Here is a 22971-nt window from a genome sequence, read left to right on the forward strand (position 1 = left end):
AAATATCTGTCTTGTGGTTTAAAATTTCATTTGGAGAGAACATTTATTTCACTTAAAGTTTATATCCAGTGAGTCATAATAAAAGTCAGCTGTAAGGCCTGATATCATCAGATACTTATGTTTCATCTTCTGTGAAATTCCTACCATGTAAAGAAATTAGGTTTAATTAAAAAATTGACGGGGAAATAAATTACTTGATAAAGTAGATGTAGTAATCATTAATGTTTATTCTGAGCCATGTCCTTTAAATTGGTGAGATAGAATAAATAGGTTGTTATATTCTGTAATAGACACATATGTTTGGGGTTACTCAGTAGAGAAAATTGGTAGGATATATATCATTGCTAAAGTGAGGACACGCTTTTGGAATTTCTATTTTAATACTGGAGGATCAATCTGAAATTTGAATATCTAAAAATTGATAAAGATGTGGGTTTAATGTATGTATTAATGTTTTAAGTGAACACAACTTGAATAAATCAAATTGATACATATAAAAAATAGTCTCGGAATGGTAAGTTTTCTGATCTGTTTATTACATTTCTAGAAACAGCAGGAGGTTGCCAGTCTGACAAGTCAAAAGTAATGTGTGGAGACATTTGGTTGGGCATCACCTTCATACACCGGTACCTTCTTTGTGTCAAAACATTTGTTTAGACATCGCAACCATAATGTTTTGTGTCAGGACATTTGGTTGGACATCACAACCATATCAGGTTTGTGTCAGGAAATTTAGTTGAAATCACAGCCATAATGTTTTGTGTCAGGACATTTGGTTGGACATCACAACCATAATGTTTTGTGTCAGGACATTTAGTTGGACATCACAACCATAATGTTTTGTGTCAGGACATTTGGTTGAAATCACAGCCATAATGTTTTGTGTCAGAACATTTGGTTGGACATCACAACCATCTCAGGTTTGTGTCAAAACATTTGGTTGGACATCAGAACCATATCTGGTTTGTGTCGGAACATTTGGTTGGACATCACAACCATATAAGGTTTGTGTCAGAACATTTGGTTGGACACCACAACCATATCAGGTTTGTGTCAGAACATTTAGTTGGACATCACAACCATAATGTTTTGTGTCAGAACATTTGGTTGAACATCACAGCCATATATCATGTTTTTGTCAGGACATTAGGTTGGACAACACAACAATATCAGGTTTGTGTCTGAACATTTGGTTGAACATCACAACCATATCAGATTTGTGTCAGGACATTTGGTTGGATATCACAACCATACTGTTTTGTGTCAAAACATTTGGTTGAACATCACAGCCATATATCATGTTTTTGTCAGGACATTTGGTTGGACAACACAACAATATCAGGTTTGTGTCTGAACATTTGGTTGAACATCACAACCATATCAGGTTTGTGTCAGGACATTTGGTTGGACATCACAACCATATCAGGTTTGTGTCAGGACATTTTGGTTGGACATCACAACCATATCAGGTTTGTGTCAGAACATTTGGTTGGACATCACAACCATTAATGTTTTGTGTCAGAACATTTGGGTGAACATCACAGCCATATATCATGTTTGTGTCAGGACATTTGGTTGAACATCACAGCCATAATGTTTTGTGTCAGAACATTTGGTTGGACATCAGAACCATAATGTTTTGTGTGAGAACATTTGGTTGAACATCACAGCCATATATCATGTTTTTGTCAGGCCATTTGGTTGGACATCACAACCATATCAGGCTTGTGTCAGAACATTTGGTTGGACATCAAAACCATATCAGGTTTGTGTCAGAACATTTGGGTGGACATCACAACCATATCAGGTTTTTGTCAGAACATTTGGTTGGACATCAGAACCCTAATGTTTTGTGTGAGAACATTTGGTTGAACAGCACAGCCATATATCATGTTTTTGTCAGGCCATTTGGTTGGACATCACAACCATAATGTTTTGAGTCAGAACATTTGGTTGAACATCACAGCCATAATGTTTTGTGTCAGAACATTTGGTTGAACATCACAGCCATATATCATGTTTATGTCAGGACATTTGGTTGAACATCACAGCCATAATGTTTTGTGTCAGGACATTTGGTTGAAATCACAGTGATAATGTTTCGTGTCAGAACATTTGGTTGGACATCACAACCATAATGTTTTGTGTCAGAACATTTGGTTGAACATCACAGCCATATCAGGTTTGTGTCAGGACATTTGGTTGGATATCACAACCATATCAGGTTTGTGTCAGGACATTTGGTTGGATATCACAACCATATCAGGTTTGTGTCAGGACATTTGGTTGGACATCACAACCATATCAGGTTTGTGTCAGGACATTTGGTTGGACATCACAACCATATCAGGTTTGTGTCAGGACATTTGGTTGGACATCACAACCATATCAGGTTTGTGTCAGGACATTTGGTTGGACATCACAACCATATCAGGTTTGTGTCAGGACATTTGGTTGGACATCACAACCATATCAGGTTTGTGTCAGGACATTTGGTTGGACATCACAACCATATTGTTTTGTGTCGAGACATTTGGTTGGACATCACAACCATATCAGGTTTGTGTCAGAACATTTGGTTGAACATCACAGCCATATATCATGTTTTTGTCAGGACATTTGGTTGGACATCACAACGATAATGTTATGTGTCAGAACATTTGGTTGAACATCACAGCCATATATTATGTTTTTTTCAGGACATTTGGTTGGACATCACAACCATATCAGGTTTGTATCAGAACATTTGGTTGGACATCACAACCATATCAGGTTTGTGTCAGGACATTTGGTTGGACATCACAACCATATCAGGTTTGTGTCAGAACATTTGGTTGGACATCACAACCATAATGTTTTGTGTCAGAACATTTGGTTGAACATCACAGCCATATATCATGTTTGTGTCAGGACATTTGGTTGAATATCACAGCCATAATGTTTTGTGTCAGGACATTTGGTCGAAATCACAGCCATAATGTTTTGTGTCAGAACATTTGGTTGAACATCACAGCCATATATCATGTTTGTGTCAGGCCATTTGGTTGAATATCACAGCCATAATGTTTTGTGTCAGAACATTTGGTTGGACATCACAACCATATCAGGTTTGTGTCAGGACATTTGGTAGGACATCACAACCATATCAGGTTTATGTCAGGACATTTGGTTAAACATCACAGCCATAATGTTTTGTGTCGAGACATTTGGTTGAAATCACAACCATAATGTTTTGTGTCAGAACATTTGGTTGGACATCACAGCCATCTCAGGTTTGTGTCAGGACATTTGGTTAAACATCACAGCCATAATGTTTTGCGTCAGAACATTTGGTTGGACATCAAAACCATATCAGGTTTGTGTCCCCCGATTTGGTTGGACATCACAAACATAAATTTTTTTGTCAGGACATTTGGTTGGATATCACAACCAAATGTCCTGACACAAACCTGAGATGGCTGTGATGTCCAACCAAATGTCTCGACACAAAACACTATGGCTGTTATGTTTAACCAAATGTCCTGACATACACCTGATATGGTTGTGATGGCCTACCAAATGTCCTGACCCAAACCTGATATGGTTGTGATATCCAACCAAATGTTCTGACGCAAAACATTATGGCTGTGATGTCCAACCAAACGTCCTGACAAAAACATGATATATACAAACCTGATATGGTTGTGTTGTGATGTCCAACCAACTGTTCTGACACAAACCTGATATGGTTTTGATGTCCAACCAAATGTTCCGACACAAACCCGATATGGTTGTGATGTTCAACCAAATGGTCTGACACAAAACAATATGGTTGTGATATCCAACCAAATGTATCGACACAAAACATTATGGTTGTGATGTCAAACCAAACGTTCTGACACAAACCTGATATGGTTTTGATGTCCAACCAAATGTTTTGGCACAAAACTGATATGGTTGTGATGTCAAACCAAACGTTCTGACACAAACCTGATATGGTTTTGATGTCCAACCAAATGTTCTTACACACACCTGATATGGTTGTGATGGCCTACCAAATGTCCTGACCCAAACCTGATATGGTTGTAATGTCCAACCAAATGTCCTTGCACAAACCTGATATGGTTGGACATCACAACCATACTGTTTTTTGTCAGAACATTTGGTTGGATATCACAACCAAATGTCCTGACACAAAACATTATGGTTGAGATTTCAACCAAATGTCTCGACACAAAACACTATGGCTGTTATGTTTAACCAAATGTCCTGACATACACCTGATATGGTTGTGATGTCAAACCAAACGTTCTGACACAAACCTGATTTGGTTGGACATCACAAACATAAATTTTTTTGTCAGGACATTTGGTTGGACATTACAACCATATCAGGTTTGTGTCAGGACATTTGGTTGAATATCACAGCCATAATGTTTTGTGTCAGGTGTAAGCCTCAAAGCATGATGCCTTTTATCTCAGTTCAGTACTGAAGACATGTTCTATATTTGTGATAATGTAGACTGTTAAATGAGATGCATATATCATTCAAAGGGAAGAGTCAATTATTACAGAAAATACAGTACATATATTTCATGTTCCATATTTGTAATAAAGTGGGCTTAGTATATACTGGCCAGTACCATATTTGTTATAAACCAGCAAGAGCTATTATCGACTATTCAAGTCTTTATGACATGCCACACTGACAGGGTTTTTGAGATTGATCACGCTGTTCTTTAATGTCCAGAGTGTTAAAATATCCTGAGAGCTTTCAGTATACTTTTGTCCCCATAAATAGCTGCTCATTCCCTCCAGAAGAGACTGCGCCATCATTTGGTATATACAAAGCTAATAAATACGTCTCCGGTACAAAAAGAAACCTAGAAAGAATTTAGATACACTGTATAAAGATAAGAACAATTTTTTAAATGAGAAAACGACAGTTGTGATAAGTTTAAGAATTTGGACAGTTCCCATATTTCACATGCATATTTATCTGGTACAAAGTGTCTATCAATTCATGATGTAACATGGCATCTACTGTTGCTTTGTCTGTCTGTCCATATGGAAGAAAGACATGCTATAACTTGTAACTTGCTCTGCGTGAAGGTTATAAGCTGTAATTAATTACCTCACCCTATTTGTAAAATTTTAAGCAACTTTTTAAGAACTATAGTATAAGGTGTGACACAGTCAGTGATACGCAGTTGTGGTAATTGATTAAATGTATCCAGAGGAAGTACAGGTCAGAAAGTCAAAACCAATGAATGCGTAACTGGGCTTATTCAATCTATGAGGGTATAGTCGTATAGGTGCAGCTAGTATATATGGTTATGTATATTCTCAACTGACCAGCTATGCACGTATCAATAAAATTGTTTATAATTGCTTTATGGACCGTATATGCATGATAGATGATGGCTGGAGGCAACGTTATAATCCTAGTAACATGGATGATGTGGGTATGGGCTATAAGAACAGATAATGTCACAAGGGCTAGTCGGCTAGAGACTGTACTTGAGTACAACTACAGAAAACAGACCATTCTAACACTTGAGGTTACCAGAATAAACTTCCAACTGACCATCAACACTTTGTTCACTGGTGTTTTGTTACAAAGGCCTAGAGTCATGATGATTGATCTATTTTTAGCTCACCTGCCCAAAAGGCTAGTGAGCTTATGCCATGGTGCCCAACAATGTTTGAAATCGAAAATCACCTTGACCTACTTTCAAGGTCACTGGGGTCAAAAGTGTCAAGTACTTAAAACGACTTCTTCTGAAGAAGTTGTAAGGTATAGAATCTTAATAAAATGGCTGGTTTCTTCGTTTCCTAAATCCCAACAAAAGTTGGGAAAAAAACCCCACCTTGACCCACTTTCAAGGTCACAGGGGTCAAATATGTCAAACTTATTTAACAACTTCTTGTGAATATTTGTCTGGTTGTTTCTTGGGATTGAACCTGACAATGTTTGGGAATGAAAATGACCTCAACCGACTTTCATGGTCACAGGGGTCAAATATAGCAAAAACTGCGAACAGCTTCTCTTGAAGAAGTGAAAGAAATGCATGGAGTTGTTATATTTGACAAGTAGCTTCCTTGGATGGAGCCCAACAAAGTTTGAAAATGACCTTTACCTACTTTATCCTATTCACGGCTTTATCTTAATCTTATTTGATATAGAGTATCCTTGGCTCAACATGATTAAATGTTGTAGAAACCATGCCCCCATCCCAATGGGGACAGGAGAATGGGACCCAATATGGTAAGGGTGTTGCTGAGAGACAGAGCCAATATTTGGAAATATTTGTAGTACAGTATAACATTTATTTAATATTTTGCTTTGACTGCTTAAATATCCAGGTGAGCGATACAGGCCCTCTGGGCCTCTTGTTTGATTTGTGGTAGTGGGCTCTGTCAACTCTAGATCTGTTCAAACAAATAACCTTGACCTGCTTTAAAGGTCATCGGGGTACAATAATGAATTCTTAAGAACAACAAGGCCAGAAGTCATGATATTTGGTCTACTTCCTAATGGGGTAGAGGACAGCCAAACTTGTTCAAATAAAAATCATCTTGACATACTTTTAAGTTCACATGAATTTAACTTATTAAAACCTGCAATCTTCATGCTATTTAATTCAAATTACCTCTTACAATGTATAAAGAACTACATGTATACAGCTTTGACTCAAGTTCCTTTTTTCTGGAAGGTAGACCCCCATGATAAATGAACTTGTTCTGCTTTCAAGGTCACAGGTGTCAAATTTCAAAATTGAAAACAATGTCTTCTATTAGAATAATAAGTCATACAGTGGTAATTTTCACTCTGTAGATTGTTCTGGTAGGATATCAGTTTTTGGTTTTTGAATAGCCATTTCACAATTCATAAGGAGTGTGTATTTCATATAGGGCTGCAACGATACCATAACAGGACGATACCATAACAGGACGATACAATAACAGGACGATACAATAACAGGACGATACCATAACAGGACGATACCATAACAGGACGATACAATAACAGGACGATACAATATGTATCACGCTGCTGTGGTCAAGATATGATATGAATAGTGATAAATATCATACCAGTAGAAACAAAGCGAAAGATTTGTTGCAAACTTTTAATGGCAATATCACAACTGGAAATAGACTTGGTCCAAAATAGGCTAGTCTGGCACCCCGTCTCTAGAATATTGAATCATTTAGAAAAAACAACTAACTCTAAATCTTATCACCTGGATGTCTGATTCCTAAGTTCTAAACTAGGGGGAGATAAGCTAGTAGTAAAATGCAGCCAGGAAATCCTTCATAAAAACTATAGGCATGATTTAAAGTTTCATAAAATTCATGTCTTTCAACGTGCATGCCGAGCTGGAGCCATTACTCGCCATGTTGCAACAGATATGAGTAGACTAAATCCAGAAATGACAAAATTAGGAAAATATTGTAGGTACATTTTTATATCGTGCACCTCCCAAAAAATATAGTGTATCGTATCGTATTCAAAATATCGCGATATAATGTCACGGTATATCGTTGCAGCCCTAGTATTTCACTTATCCCAGAGTTTTTGGTTTAAACAAAAATCTTCTAGATCATTTCATAGGTGTCATATGAAATGAAAAAAGTCATGTAAGATCCTATTGATATATATACACTACCATCATGAAACGAAATGACCGATACCCTCACTATGGGCCTCTTGTTAGATCTATCTAGTTGCTTACAGTATTTGAAGACATGAAAACACAACAATCAAAGTTTTAGTTATTTATCTATAAGTTATTAGATGGCATCTATTAGAGATTTTGCTCTTGATATTCTCTTTCAGTGTTACTTGAAAACAACATACTTTGCTAATTTGTGACTTGCCAGAAGTCTGGTTGTCTGGATTTAAGTCGATGCGGGTATGATTGGGCAGCTGCTAGCTGTACTTATATATAGCTGTTGAGGGAAAAAAATATTAGCACTGTGCACTGCTTGCTGACAGGACAACGCCAACCTAACATTTACAAGTTGGCAGACCGGTGAGAGATTTACACAATAAAGTCTGCATGCTCACTGGTATCGCCAGCAGCTTTAGCACTTGGTGTTAGCAGGATAGGCAAATCCTCTTATCGTAAACAGCACCGAAATCTTAAAGAAACCCTTTCCGTAAGTGAACCAGTATAAGGATGTAGAGTACTGACATGATTTACATGCAATATATGTAATTATGATGTAGTATGTACAGACACTCTGTCTGGATCTACTCCTGGACACTGCTGATCCAGCTATATATTATTTAGCTATAAAGACATATAATAGCTACATCAACCTATACTACATACTGTATCTGAAATAAGTATTTTGAGCTATTTTCAGGTAATTTCTTTCTAAAAGAAAATGATACTGAGTCAGTTTTAAAGGAAAACTTAATCACTGTTTTGATTATGAAAGACATAACTTCGGAGTCATAGCTGTCAAACAGCCCTCATTAGGAGGGAGACTCCCTCAGTTTGATCAAAATTTACCATAATCTTCCACAAAACTCTCATTACAAAACTGATAGTTTTATGCGACTTTGCGTTATTTTGACTAAACTGAAATCTTACATAACATAGCTCATTACAGTTATAAGATAGTGATGGATATAGCTAATGTATGGTAGGATATTTCCACAGGGATGATATTTTTGCGATTTCACAGGTCGAGAATGTGGTCACGAAATATAATCCTCATAACCGTAGAGTCATCATGAAATAGCATGCATGTGGTTGTGACAATTTATGTACATAAATAGTATTGATGTTTGAAACAAGAATATATCCCTCATGTGATAGCTTTTGTTGATGATTTGTTTTAAATACACTAATTTATTACTCGTTATGCCGTAATAAAGCTTACCCATTTGACTATTTGACAGGTAATATGCCGAGTGTCCCATTTCTGTGCTAAAACACTGCAAAAATTTAGCTCTTTCACCTCTTCATCGCAGAATTATAAATAGAATTTTCTATTTTTCTGTCAAAATCGCAAAAATTTAATCCCACGAAAATAACCTATTATACAGTATATAGGTCCTTACAGCTTATAATATAGCCTGATCGGCAAATCGTTCTAAACCTTAGGATATAACTATAAACTGTACCAGCATGCTCAATTAAGAACAAACTGAATCCATCATATGATATGGATCACACAGATTTAAGATTTTCATTAAACCTATCATTTATTATGAAATTTAAACAGATTCCCACCACTTATAAATCGCCTGTGCATGATTTTGGAATATTGCTAGAATGTAAGGAACTTATTACCAAGTAAAAACACCTAGCAGATACATAAAATATAAGCTTTTGAAAATAGATGTATTGCCAAACATGTACAGACTGCATGTGCTTGTCATAGGAGTGTTTAAACCCACTATAATCATTATTCATATTAAAACAGTTCAGTGTGGAAATTCAAAATGAGGGAGATGACAAATGTTTTAATAGGATAAACATCCTTAAATGTCTGCTCAGAATCCTACACCAGGGAACACGACCAAAAGGATTCAACAATAGAACAGATGTTTACAAGAAATGCCCTTTTGTTTGTGGATATACATAGAGATATTTAGCTCTTTTAGACAGAGAGTCTCTAACAGCTATAGACAATTTATATCACGGGACAGGTGATGTAATAGGCGGGCTTTATTGCTTGATGAAAGTGCTTTTAAGTTTGAGTAGAAATACTTTTTACTTTCAAATATAACTGGTTTGTCAACATTTTTGAAAAGAAATTGGAAAAATATTTGTATATAATTGAAGCCATAGTAAAATGGATCATTTATAAAGTTTCAGGTTAGAGTGTTTGATGTCCTGAGGGTTTTGTTCATGCATGGATTATCCATGTCTCTTTATGTGACAATGTTTGCTACAAGGCCGGAAGTTTATTGAACTTCATTGCATAAACTTTAAAGCTTTGGTAAATATTATTAAAATGGGTGGGGGCCTCCTGGGGAGCTTCGGTTCAATAACGGTATTGAGTACATGGTTGTAACACTTCAGATCTGCATCCTGGGGTTCTACCAGACATTAAAACATCCCAACATAAAAAATGATATTTAAGAGGTTTGACCTGTAGGCCTGTCATGATTTTATCTATTATGTGGCAATATTTTCAGTGAGATGACCTTGACTTTTAAAAGATACCGTACTTATAGTCATCGAAGCGTCACATAGAAACTATTATTAGTTGTGTATAAAGAATTTTTCATAATCCATGCTTAAGAATGTGAAGAAAATGTTTAGAAACATGTTGATTGTGGCTTCCCGTTCCTCAGTTGTGTCTCTTGAAACATTATTTTACTCTAAAAAGTTTTTATGTTTCAGTCATTTGTATTTTTAATGCCTATACAATTCTGACTTTCCCTTCACTCAACCTAACCTATAAAATCCTGACTTTCCCTTCACTCAACCTAACCTATAAAAACCTGACTTTCCCTTCACTCAACCTAACCTATACAATCCTGATTCTTTTAGTGTTGTCTTAGCAGTGTGTGACAAGGATTAATCTGCAAATTGTTTCATTCTACCTTCAGGAAGATTCGGCTGGGATATTGATTCTGGCTGTCTGGGTCACCTCTGTGGACTATTGCTCTGCCCCGAGATATAATCTATAAAACCTTAATTAACAAATAAAAATTGCACTATTATATCACATCATTGATATTGCTGATATTTTCAATATCGTTTTTCAGCCAACTTTTATTATTAATATAATTTAGAATTGTTAATCTGAAATTACCAGTATGGATTCTTTGTGTGTGCCCATATGTCAAACCAAAACAATGATCTGCACAAGATGAAATCCATAACGTAGCCGTCCCAAGCCTGTAATTTGATCTCTGTCACTTGATCATTTTTCAAATCATACCAATGTCATAAAAAATCCTGGTAATACATTTTTCCATCTGATTACTTCACATATATGCAGTGTTGTGTAAGCCTTTGCAGTTCTATTAAAAAATTAATAGTTGACATTGATTTGTCCCATTAATGAGTAATGATGAGTGAGTGAGTGAAGGCACTGGTCTTTATTGGATAATTTATGGCTGGTTTAAAACTTCTAAGCCACACTACCCACCATTGTGTGAGATCCTCTGGAGGGGTGAGTGCACAGGGACCTGAGAGTCCGTCACAGTTTGGATGTTTGGATCTATTTAGATATGTAGAGACTTGGTTTGGTTTGGTTGGCTTGCGTTTATATCCTATTAACAGCGATATCGATGGTCATTTAAGGACATGCCAGGTTTTGGTGGTGGAGGAAAGCTGGAGTAACCAGAGAAAAATCACCGACCTGTGGCCAGTACTTGGCAACTGCTCAACGTAGGCCTCGAATCTGCCACCCAGTGGTGGATGGCTATAGTAATCGTAACAACTCGTGATTGGCAATCTGTAGAGAGTAATATCGATTAGACATGTTAAATGTTTAGGTCAACACTTTGTAAAAATGCCTTCCTCCAATGATTAAATATATTTACTAGAAGGGTGGAAAGCTGCTCTCAATTTCAAAAACATGAATGCTGGATTGAATTTTCAAAATTAAGAGCCTTCCACCCTTCTGGTAAATATATTCAAGAAGAATTGATCTAAACCCCTACAACATCTGATATTACTCTGACCATATCAGTCCAAACATAACTGTTGTTATGAATTTTCAGGTCCCTGTTTATATGTTACTTTGAATACAGTTTAGGTCCAAACCTAGCAGCTGTAACAAATGTCCAGGTCCCTGTGTGTGAGTGTGGGCCTTCCAGTTCCAGAGAGATTTATATGTTGTCATGCAGTGCAGATCTATAGAGTGCAGCTTGCAGTGTATCAGTAGTAATGATATAAAAGTACAGGATGGATCCAGTACATCCTACGTAAATAGCTCTGTGATCAAGCCACTGCACAGATCATACAGACTGTGTAATGAGACGATTCTCCAATCTAAAATTACTTCAAAAAACGACATGCTTTCTCCACTTTCTCTGAGAATATCTGATTCTCTGATGTACTGATACTGCATGTTGTCTTTATACCTTATTTGTTGTATTAAACACCCCACTCAGTATGTGCTGGTTTAATTACTGTATGTCATGTAAAATATGTTAATTCACTTTCTGTCACAGATGTATTATTAAAACATCTTTAGTTTCGTTATCAGTATTTGATCCAATTTTTTATTTTTATGACTCTGCGAGAGTAAATGCTCCTGAATGAATTACAGCCCCAGTTATATCAGTGTGCCAACCTCACCTTCATTGAAGGAAAAATGTCAATACTTAAGTTGATAAAATGATGACAACTTTATCAAGACTTTGTATGTACAAATGTATCAGTTAAATATGTTGACATAAAAAACCAACACTGCAAATAAAGTTGATTATCGCTAATGTTTTCAAGCCTTACTTTTCATGTTTAAGTTACAACATTCTAACAATAACGTTTTTATCTCCCCTTATTAGGGGTTTTCACCAACTGGTGAAAAGACCTATTGTTTTAATTTTGTTATGATTCTTATTCTTATTCTTCTTCCATACTTTTGTGGAGTCTGTATCTTTTGATTGGTAAAAGACAGGTTTATAGTCCATTAAGTATATTGTAGGCCAAGGTCTGAAGATGTTCCAGGAACATTTTCAAGAAGGTCAAAAATCCAATATGGCCACCATGACGTCATACCTCAATATCTTAAAATGGCCATAACTCAAAAACGGTTTAATTTACAGAATTGATGCAATTATATTATAGGTAGATAATCTTCAGGGCTAAAATTTTGGTTGGTCTGTAATTTTGAAAAAAGGTCAAATTAAAAAGCTCGCTGTTGGGTCAAAGGTCACCATTTTTTTAAAACCATTAAATTTTCATTATTTTTGAAAAAATCTTCTATAGATCAATGTAAAATGCCATTCTGATGAATTTGGTGTCTTTAGTTATTCTGTTACATTTTCCGTTAACATTGTATGCCATTTTGAAATATTTCCTTTGATCTCTTAAAAGTTTCACAATATTTTAAAACTTGTTTTACTCCAATATCAATGACAAATATTTCGTCTAGTTGTAACGGGAAAAGTTTCCCCAGTTGTCTTCTAACATTTGGTAACATTTTCAACTTCATCAAAAAAACAAAATGGCCGCCATGACGTCATACCTCAAACTCTTAAAATGGCTATAACGCAAAAATGGTTGAATTTACAGCCTTTATGCACGGATGTTATATGTAGATAATCTTCAGGGCTAACTTTTTTCCATTGTATGTTATTACTTAATAGGTCAAATAAAAAAGCTCGCTGTTGGGTCAAAGGTCACAATTTTTAAAAAATATTCATTTTTCTTTTTTTTTAAAGAATTCTTCAATAGATCGATGAAGAATGTCATTCCGTTAACGTTGTACGCCATTTTGAATATTTCCTTTGATCTTTTAAAATGCTGAGAATATGTTAAAACTTCAACAATCTTCTTCTACAATTTTGCCATTGCAATATTAACCACAATTAATAAATGTATTCCTCAAGGGACCCTTACAAACTTATGTTACTTTTTGGAGCAATTAATATTCCAAGATGGCCACCACAAACTCTGATTGGTTAACAGCCTTTACCAATATAATTCGTTAACGATATCAAACACGAGGTTGATCTTTGGATATCACATAGAGATAGGCAAGAGCAAACTTTTTCTTCTATACTGTTTTAACAAAAAATGTCAACTTCCGGTTTTCGGCAGGGGTCAAAGTTAAAAGGCACTATATTGGGTACCAACCTTAAAAAATCTTCTTCTCAAGTTCCACAAGGTCTAGAGTCTTGATATTTCATATTTAAGATTATAAAATGTGTGGGTATCAGGTTTGAAAAAATGGTTGACATTGATCAACTATCAGGGTCACAATCAAGGTCACAAACTTCATATGTGCTATTTCAAGATAATGACTTCAAAAAACTTCTTCTAAAGTTCTACAAGGTCTAGAGTCCTACTATTTGATACCTTGACGTCAGAGAAAGAATGGATGAATATAGGCAGCCAATGAGCGATGTTGTATACGAATGAAGTCCGTAAATGTCGTCATATAGTTCGTCCACTATGTACGTCGGGACGTTTATTGAAACTATCTTTGTGTCTATATCGGTTGGGGTTGCCACGCCAAAGAAAGGCTGATGTTTACCCACCGCAGGAGAGATGTAAACTGTCCATATTTTTGAGATTGGGAGTGCGTAGTAATCGATGTAGTATTACCAGCGTGTATTAGATGTCTTGATAAAAATCAAAGTACTGAGAGTACTGAATGCACTTGACAACGCACAAAAATGAAAACGGTTTTTGACTTTCACCTTTGAAATTAGATTTAGAGTAGGTCAAGGTCATTTATTTGCACACACTTTAAAGCCCTTCATTCAAGCATGCTTCTTTGCCAAACATCGTTACCCTGGAATTATTGCTCATTCAGAAAAAGAGGTTTCAATATTTTTTACATATATGACCTCTGTGACCTTGAAAGTCATTCAAAGTCAATCATTTTTTCAAACTTGATAGTCAATCACCTGACCATGTTAGTTCGCACTCCGGGGGAATCCCACACCACTCAGTCAGCTACTGTAGACTTGCACAGGTTATTATTAGAAGGCCAAATCAGTCAATACAGGGGTGAAAAGCCCACCAAATTGTTAGCCAACAATTTCTAGTTGTATTATAATATTGAAAACCAAGGCATTAAAACTAATCCCCGGAAGATGGTCGGAAGGTTTAAAAATATTAGTGATTACCAAATATATTTGCTGTGTTGATATCTTATGTCTACATACGTATATATACATAAAAGATATCTTTTATATTTTATAAGATACATGTATGTTGGTTAAGATTTGAAATCTTATAAACCTTTCTAGCTTAAAGAGGGTGGTCTGTCCGTTTGATAGTATTCTACATCTTCATTCCTTGTTTACAGGGTAAGCTGGCCAAGAAGTTCCGGGTACAAGGCATCCCCAAGCTTGTATTATTAGATGGAGAAACAGGGAAAAAAATAACTACAGATGGCTACATGCGTCTCACTGAAGACCCTGAGGGCTGTGAGTTTCCGTGGAGGAGGAAGAAATTCACAGAAGTTATGAGTGGCAAACTTATAAACAATGTTAAAGAAGAATGTGATGCTCTAGAACACTTGAAAGGGAAATTTGTGGGGATTTACTTCTCAGCTCACTGGGTAAGTTTTTGTGTCACTTGGTAAGTCTTCAGCTCACTGGGTAAATCTCCAGTTCACCAGGTAAGTCCTCAATCCACTGGGTAAGTTTCCAGCTCACTGGGTACACTGGGTAAATCTTCAGCTCACTCTTTAAGTCCTCAATCCACCTGGGTAAACCTTCAGCAAACTGGGTAAACCTTCAGCTTACTCTTTAAGTCTTCAGCTCACTGGATAAATCTTCAGCTCACTCTTTAAGTCTTCAGCTCACTGGGTAAATATTCAGCTCAATTGGTAAGTCCTCTATCCACTAGGTAAGTCTTCAGTTAACTCTTTGAATCTTCAAATAAATACATGAGAACCTTTTTAGGTTACTTTGTAAACCTTAAGTTTACGTAATGTAAGTATTTCGCTCAGTGGGTAATCGTGTTGTTTAGATCTTTTTGAGTAAATCACAAAGTGACAATGCATAGGTCTGGTCTAAAGTAATTGGGAACATCTTTTTGGAAAAAATATAGACAGAATTAAAGGTGCAAATCCATAATCTTTTGTTTTCATTTAAAAAAAATATGTCACTCCCAGAAGTCTGTTCACAGTACTTCAATAGATATACAAAAAGTTTGTATAATTTTTTGAAGAATTTCTGCACTGTTGTAAAGTTAACCGGTATGTGTACCGACTTTATTATAATGCTACCAATTAAATAAAAATGAATACTGCTTTAGGACATTTGAAAAAGTAACTCTGCTCAAAGAAAAGTTTTAACAGGAATTTGATATTTGTGAATATTATGGTGTTGTTATACCCTCGCCACCACCCTTTGCTCGGTGCCTTATCAGCTGTATGGTAAATGTCACGTAAATCAGAGGTAGAGAGGGAGGAGGAGGTATAGAGGGCTAATGTTACTCTCCAGATAGGTGTGATTTGTACCTCTCACTAGACCGAGATGGAGTAGGAATCTTGTTTCTTTCTATCTATGTAAAAAAGCTGTCTTTTGGTAGATCGTAGATATGAGAATGACATTCACTGCCTGAACAAAAATAATTGTGTGGATAAGGTAACTTTTATTCTTTCAACGGATATGTAATTTGTGGAAGGCCCTGAATGTTAGGCCAGGCATTTTTGGATGTGAAGGGAGGCACAGGGAGAGTTACAGTCAGGAGATTCAGCACATTGTGTGGTGCTTCTATAAAGCTACAAGTTAGATTGATATACATCTTAAAGCAGTCAATTTATTGTACTTTTTGTTATTATTACTTTCCATTAAATGAGGGCTTTTTCGAAACACTAAATTCCTCAACATTCAGTTTTTACTTTGAATTATATTAGAATTCCTTTTTCCTAATGAAATATAAAGCTGATGGAGGTTTTTTTTGTAAAATAATTAAAGTAAAAAAGTCATAAGTCTTCTGTCCATCATATGCCTTTTTTTCTGACAATGAAAAATGTTAAAATCATAAAAAAAGATATTAAAAGATTTTTTTTACAGAAATTCTGAAATAGATTTAGTGCACTGTATTAACTTTAAAATTTGAACATAAATGAAACCTTTTAAGACTCGGATCCAGGCTATACATCTCTAAGCATAATGTTGCAAGGATATAGAAAGAGAAAAGAATCAGTTTTATAGCAGACATTGATAAATGTTACGATAGGTATTTGTAACTACTGTATTAAAACTAACAAGGCTCAGGGCACTTGATCTGAAGATGAGCACAGAACACATAACTTACAGATGATGCTCATAAAAAAGAAATTTTCCTCCCAGTGTTTTGGTTGGGAGGGGGTTAAGTTGTATGGATTAGGTAAATCTAGACAGGAGCTGAGGAGGGTGCTGATGATAGGCTACATACACCAGGGCTAGGCCTGATTGCACCGATATCATATATATTAGTAAGTAGTTACTGGGAGCTCACTGTGATGTATTGCCTTTATCTAATGTTGTCTGGACTCAGCTTGAAAAGATCTCCCATCCCTATGCCCATAGGAGCTGCTTTGTATGCATACTTGTAATGTTGTTTTAGTGTTACATGATTTAATATTGTTATAGCCTTGAAATTCTCTCAGATAACATGTAGTTTTTCATAGAATTTTGGTTAATAATCAGTATATTAACAGAAAACATGGGAATAAAAATTGTTGAGTACTTTCAAGAATGGAGATCTCCAACTGCTAAAACGATGCATGAAAGTGTTCAATTTACTTACCCCATGTCATTAACACCATGAATGAGTTTCGTTGTCCCTTAAATAATTTCACATGAGATTTGACTAAGAATAGCCTGGATCAGAGTCTAAAAATCATTTATGTTCAAGTTTTAAAGTTGAGACAAAATAGTTTACATGGTGTTGGGGACACTTCAAGGAAAGCAGAGGTTTCGTCTTCGCTGAGTACATGATTAATATTTTGCAACGTACCTAAGTACACTTTCTGGTTGTTTGTGTGTTACGAACTTTCTGTATTTTATAACAATTATGAAAAAAGTTATTTTATCTTATATTAATTACTCTTGTTGACCAGGTGATGTTAGTTCGGGGTGGAGTAGTCACATCTGAGCTTTAAATCATTAAAAATGATAAACCATAAATAAGATGGGTATACTGGAATGTCCAAGTTATTCTATCACTAACTACCAGTATTACAAATGTAAGGTAGAGTTATATACTGGAATCAGAGAGTTTTAAATCTATCAAAATTTATTAGGTCTGCGACAGGGACCTCTTGTTTAAGTGGAAGCAGAATGATGTAGACCTCACCATATATACCAGTAGGCTCTTGAACCCCTTGTAAAAACGAGAAAAAAGATGCAAGTTACCTTGTTATAAAATCTAACATGCTCCGAAAAACTTCTGATTTAAGTTGAACCCTAAATACTTGAGAAAAATACTGTGACTTATAATGTAATATCAGATATATAATGTAATATCAGATATATAATGTAATATCAGATATAGAATGTAATATCAGATATATAATGTAATATCAGATATAGAATGTAATATCAGATAATTCAGGAGTATTTTGGAACCTATGAATTAAATAACATTAAACATGAGTAAGAACTTCAAGGTCATGCTATATGTTGTGCATGTAGGCTCTGTAAGAATGTGGCTTTAGTGGCCCTAGAATTGACAGGGACAGATGTGCTCTAGTGTAAATCTATAGTAACATGAGTGGTAGGCCGTAAAGCTCTGGAGGAATGCGCTACGTATGTGATGCATGTGCTCCTTCTAATATTGCAATGTAGCTGCAAACTGTGGCACTTGTAATCTCATCAAACAATAAAAAAGATAGGAAAAAACATTCGGCTTAAAAATACCTTGTGTGGGTCATATCTGATTCACTGTGTTTGACTGAATTAGAGGTACATGTATTTACAATCTGTAAAAGTCGAATCATTTTTAGTGTTTTTTTTATGCCTTCAGACAAGGCTACTTAAATCAAATTTAAAATTTAGGATAATTTAGACGCATAAGAGATAAAACATGAAATTGACTATCAGAATAAAAAAAAAATCCACGTGATTATGCAAGAATGGTACAAAAAAAAAAATGCCTTCTTTGATATAGGAAGTTGATCTTGTGTTTCGCGCAGAATTCAGATTTTATTGTCACTTTTCTGCTCTCTCGATGGATTTAGTTACAAAAGGCTTTTATCATACTGGTGATATATTACAGAAAAAATAACATATTTGTGTCATTAATCACACTCTATATTTTATTTGCAAGTGATAAAAAACAGGTTTCCTGCAAATTGAGATGATGCACATTGCATCTGCATCAGAGTTCCATCTTGCGCTGTTGTTGTAATATGTGTTTCTGACAGAGATATACCTCTCCACCCACGGGTTAATGCACTTCCTGTGCTGTTGGCTACTACAACTACCCTAACAGCTGTTACCACAGCGACTGTTGTTATGTTGTGTCGGCTCCGTGGACCAATGGAATCTCTACAAAGTCTATGTAGCCAACCTAAATATTGTGACAGAAAGTTACCTTCTGATGATTTCTAGCCCTCTTTGGCAAAGATGCTGATGGTGTATGTTTTCTTTCCATTCTCTACAATCATTGGTGTTTGTTTTGGAAGATGTTGAGAAAGCTGGTTAGGCAATGAACATCACATTGGATGAGGGAGTTATGACTTTTACAATACACTGAATGTCTTTATGCAGCATAATCTTATTATGATGAAACTTTTTTTTGTGAACATTATCAAGACGTTTATCCAGTCTCTCAATGATTTATTGAAGAACATGTATATGAGAGTTACAAAATTTAAAAGCGTTATAAATGTTGATTGCCTGTTAGGTTTTAATGCCCATCCATCTATCAACGCCCACACATGAAAATGATGTGGTCATAACGTGCTACAACTCCTTAATGCCAGTCTAAATTTCAGCTAAGCCTGGGGTCACATACTTATTTCCAGGTACTGTCATTTAAGGTAAAGGTAATTGTTAAAGGTCAATGTTAAATATCCTGATGTTCTTCTCCAGTCCTTAACTTCCTAATTAGTACAGGTTCATGTTAACATACAGTTGCTCCGCCAGAAGGCAGAAGAATCAATATTACTGTTAAAGAGTCGGTAGTCAAATGTCTGTATTTTTATGATTTAATCAATATTACCACAGATGTACTCTAGGTTTGGAAAGTATTCTTATTTCTCTTGTATCTTGTTTAAAAACTTGATTGTATCTTGTTGAAAATTTAATACCCAATTAAGGCTTTTATAAGCATACATTTTTTAAAAGGTTCTCATCTCCAATCTGTGAATTAAAAGAAATGAAGGAGATTTATCAGACCTTTGGTACAAAAAAGGAACAGAATACTTAATTGTATGCAATCAATCAACTTATATTAATTCGAATTTTCATTGTTTATCCAAATGTTACAAAGATTGAATTGCAAACCAATAAAAGCATATAAATACTGAAAAAGTCTGGATAATGTACAAATAAAAAAAAAGATAAAGAGGCCCATTTCCTGCAGGGGCTCTTGGTTATTAGATGACAATAATGTTCCTGGAAACATTGTCTTGTGTCACAAATATAACCCTAAAGTAAAGTTTGATTTTGTCTCCATTGTTAATTACACCTGTACAAGGTTTAGAGGTCAAGGTCACGTCTTACTTATCATTTGTTACCACATTTCTGACTGAATGACGAGGTTGTTTGTTGATCAGTCTAAACGATTTGGAGCTTTATGTTATTATATTTACGCATTTGCCAGTTTTACTAAATAAAGCTTAATGTAAAATATGTTGTAATGTGAGTTTTTGCTTGGTTAGTATTAATTTTTAAAAAGACAATTGGATTCAGGAACATGCATGCACAATTTCTGTGCAGTGTTAATGGTAGGTTTCTCACATATCAGTTGTAACAGTTATTGCTGATACACATGGCCTTTGCCTCCAATGAATCTATGTAACTGGGAAACCTAGCACTGTAGAATGTGTTTGTCTGAGTGTCAGCGGTGTTGGCTCCCCTTTGATGTGTCTGAGGGCACTAACACAACCCTACAGTTCCCACAACTCACGTCAATCCTCTTCCATCCTACACTCACCTCAGACATAGCACCATTTGATGTGGATTTGGCCCTCAGAAATCCTACAATGTTTTCCTGGTGGGCTGCTGTCTGACAATGTCTTTCTGTGTCTTCCCAGAGCTGTGTGTACATCGCAGTAATTGTAATCTGTTCATCACTATATTGTACTGTAGTCCTCTGGCTCTAGTGTCCAATCTGTTCCTCACTATATTGTACTGTAGTCCTCTGGCTTTAGTGTCTACCAGTCCTATCCAGTAGATAATTCACCCGTTTGTGTTAATTGAGAGATATACCTTATGCAATGCTGAAATTTTACATTTTGTTTTACACGTTTTTTTTTCAGATTTGAAGTTAATAGTTTGTGGTGTCTGGTGTAGATGGAATATTTGTGTGATGTCTACACAATACCTGAAACAGTCTGTGTGGTCAGTCACTGTTAATTAGCCCTATTTCTGTATGACCAGTTCGTCTTTAGAAAATGAAAGCCACATGTCATCAGACATTTATCTAGGGTCAACTGTTCACAGGGGATATGCCACACCAAAGAATTTTTAACATATGATGGACAATATATTCTTTTGCACTTGGCAGACAGGCATATCCGTCTCCCACACTCTTACCCTAGACAGGTGTATCCATGATCTACCTGTGTCTGTTTTCTGTAATGTCACACTGAAAACAACTCAATGGCATCACTTTTTACAGTCAGGTGATATAGCTGGATATTTGCATACAAAGCATTCTTTTTACAGAAACAATTGCAATGTTAGAGCAAGAAAATTAAAATCATTTCCACATTTAGGAGTTACAGAAAAAAGTTCATTCATCCTTTTGGGAATGAGATAGTAAAATTTCAACCCTCAGGGTATTTAGGATTCTTAAATTGTCAAACCCTCCAGTATAGGGTTAGGGTTTTACATTTATTTATTTTTTTAATTGTTGGGTTGAATTTTCCCCATCTTCCCCACAATGCAAGGACCTGTTTGTACTTGAGATCGTTACAATAAAATGTTCTGAAATCGAAAAAAAGCAAGGGATGAAAAAGATTGTGAGGAACTGTTTGTTACATTATTTGTCCTTCCTTTACTGCAGTGTCCACCCTGTCGAGCGTTCACCCCGGAGGTGATCAAGCTTTATGAGAAGCTGGAGTCCATTGGGAAGCACATAGAGGTGGTGTTTGTGTCGTCGGACCGCAGTGAAGAATCGTTCAGTAAATACCTGGAAACCATGCCCTGGTGGGCCATACCGTTCGGTGATAGCCGGATGGAGAAGCTCAAAGCTATATTTGGTGTTGATGGTAAGGCACATTCTCTTGAAATTGTGAAGACTGCATTCCAGGGTTATTTGGCATTCTTACATGAATAAAATAAAGTTGTGACAGGTTATAGATTGTTATCATATATGTACATATATATATTGTTTGGAGGGCTATAAGGTAGGGTTAGGTCTAACTGATTAACTAAAAGATTAACGCATTCACCCCTACATATCTCAACTGGACTTGCCTAGTCTTTGATTTGGCAAGGTTCAAATGTGACATTAGGGGTGAAAGGCTTAAAATCAAATTTCAGGCCCACACAAGTAGAAATAAGAATAGGGTTTCTTTACATATGGTTAACTTTTAAGATTGTTATTTTGAACACTTTTTATACACCCGTCAAATTTGAAGAAAGTATTATTGATTCGACAATTTTTCCAAAAGTTATTGCCCTTTGTTCATTTCAGTATTTGAATTTTGTCCGGCAATCTCCTCCTACATTTTTCAACGGATCTCTTTGAAACTTGGTATACATTATAATCATGATATGAAGTTGTGTCTCCCTTAAAAGAATTTTGATTCAACAATTTTGCATAAGTAATTGCCCTTTGTTTATTTCAGTATTTGATTTTTTTGTCCGGAGATTTTCTCCTACATTTTTTATAGCATGTCAGCGAACCACTCTTAGAATGATGCAGATTTTATTTCAATGTAAGAAAGTATATAACACTACAGAATATGGCATTTGACGGGCGTATATTGTTAGACATGTACCGCTTTAATTTTGAGGTAACCAGTGGCTCAAATGGCTCTGAGTGAGCAGGTTCCATAATGCAGAGTCTGGCATCAGTTAACATTTCAATTAAAAGATAACTAATCCAGAACGGTTAAAGCAATTTTGACTTAATTTGGTATGAAGCATCCCAGGGCCAGTGTAATTCAGTGGTTAAATGAAGGTTGTGGTACCCCAGGATTCAGATGGGCATGGCCAAATAAA

At 35.7% G+C, this 22971-nt stretch overlaps 1 protein-coding gene across 3 annotated transcripts in view; it reads left to right on the plus strand.

Annotated features, from left to right (window-relative positions):
- Positions 1–22971, plus strand: part of LOC110445844 (nucleoredoxin-like) — a 50967-nt gene that overhangs the window by 17280 nt on the left and 10716 nt on the right. For all 3 annotated transcript variants that reach the window (XM_021490660.1, XM_021490658.1, XM_021490657.1), the window contains exons 2-3: positions 14943–15197; positions 21809–22013. In XM_021490660.1, coding sequence (XP_021346335.1) covers positions 15036–15197; positions 21809–22013 — 367 coding nt within the window. In that variant the 5' untranslated portion in view covers positions 14943–15035. The remainder of the gene's footprint in view (positions 1–14942; positions 15198–21808; positions 22014–22971) is intronic.

This window comes from Mizuhopecten yessoensis, unplaced genomic scaffold (genome assembly GCF_002113885.1).
Source record: "Mizuhopecten yessoensis strain PY_sf001 unplaced genomic scaffold, ASM211388v2 scaffold2383, whole genome shotgun sequence".
NCBI lineage: Eukaryota > Metazoa > Mollusca > Bivalvia > Pectinida > Pectinidae > Mizuhopecten > Mizuhopecten yessoensis.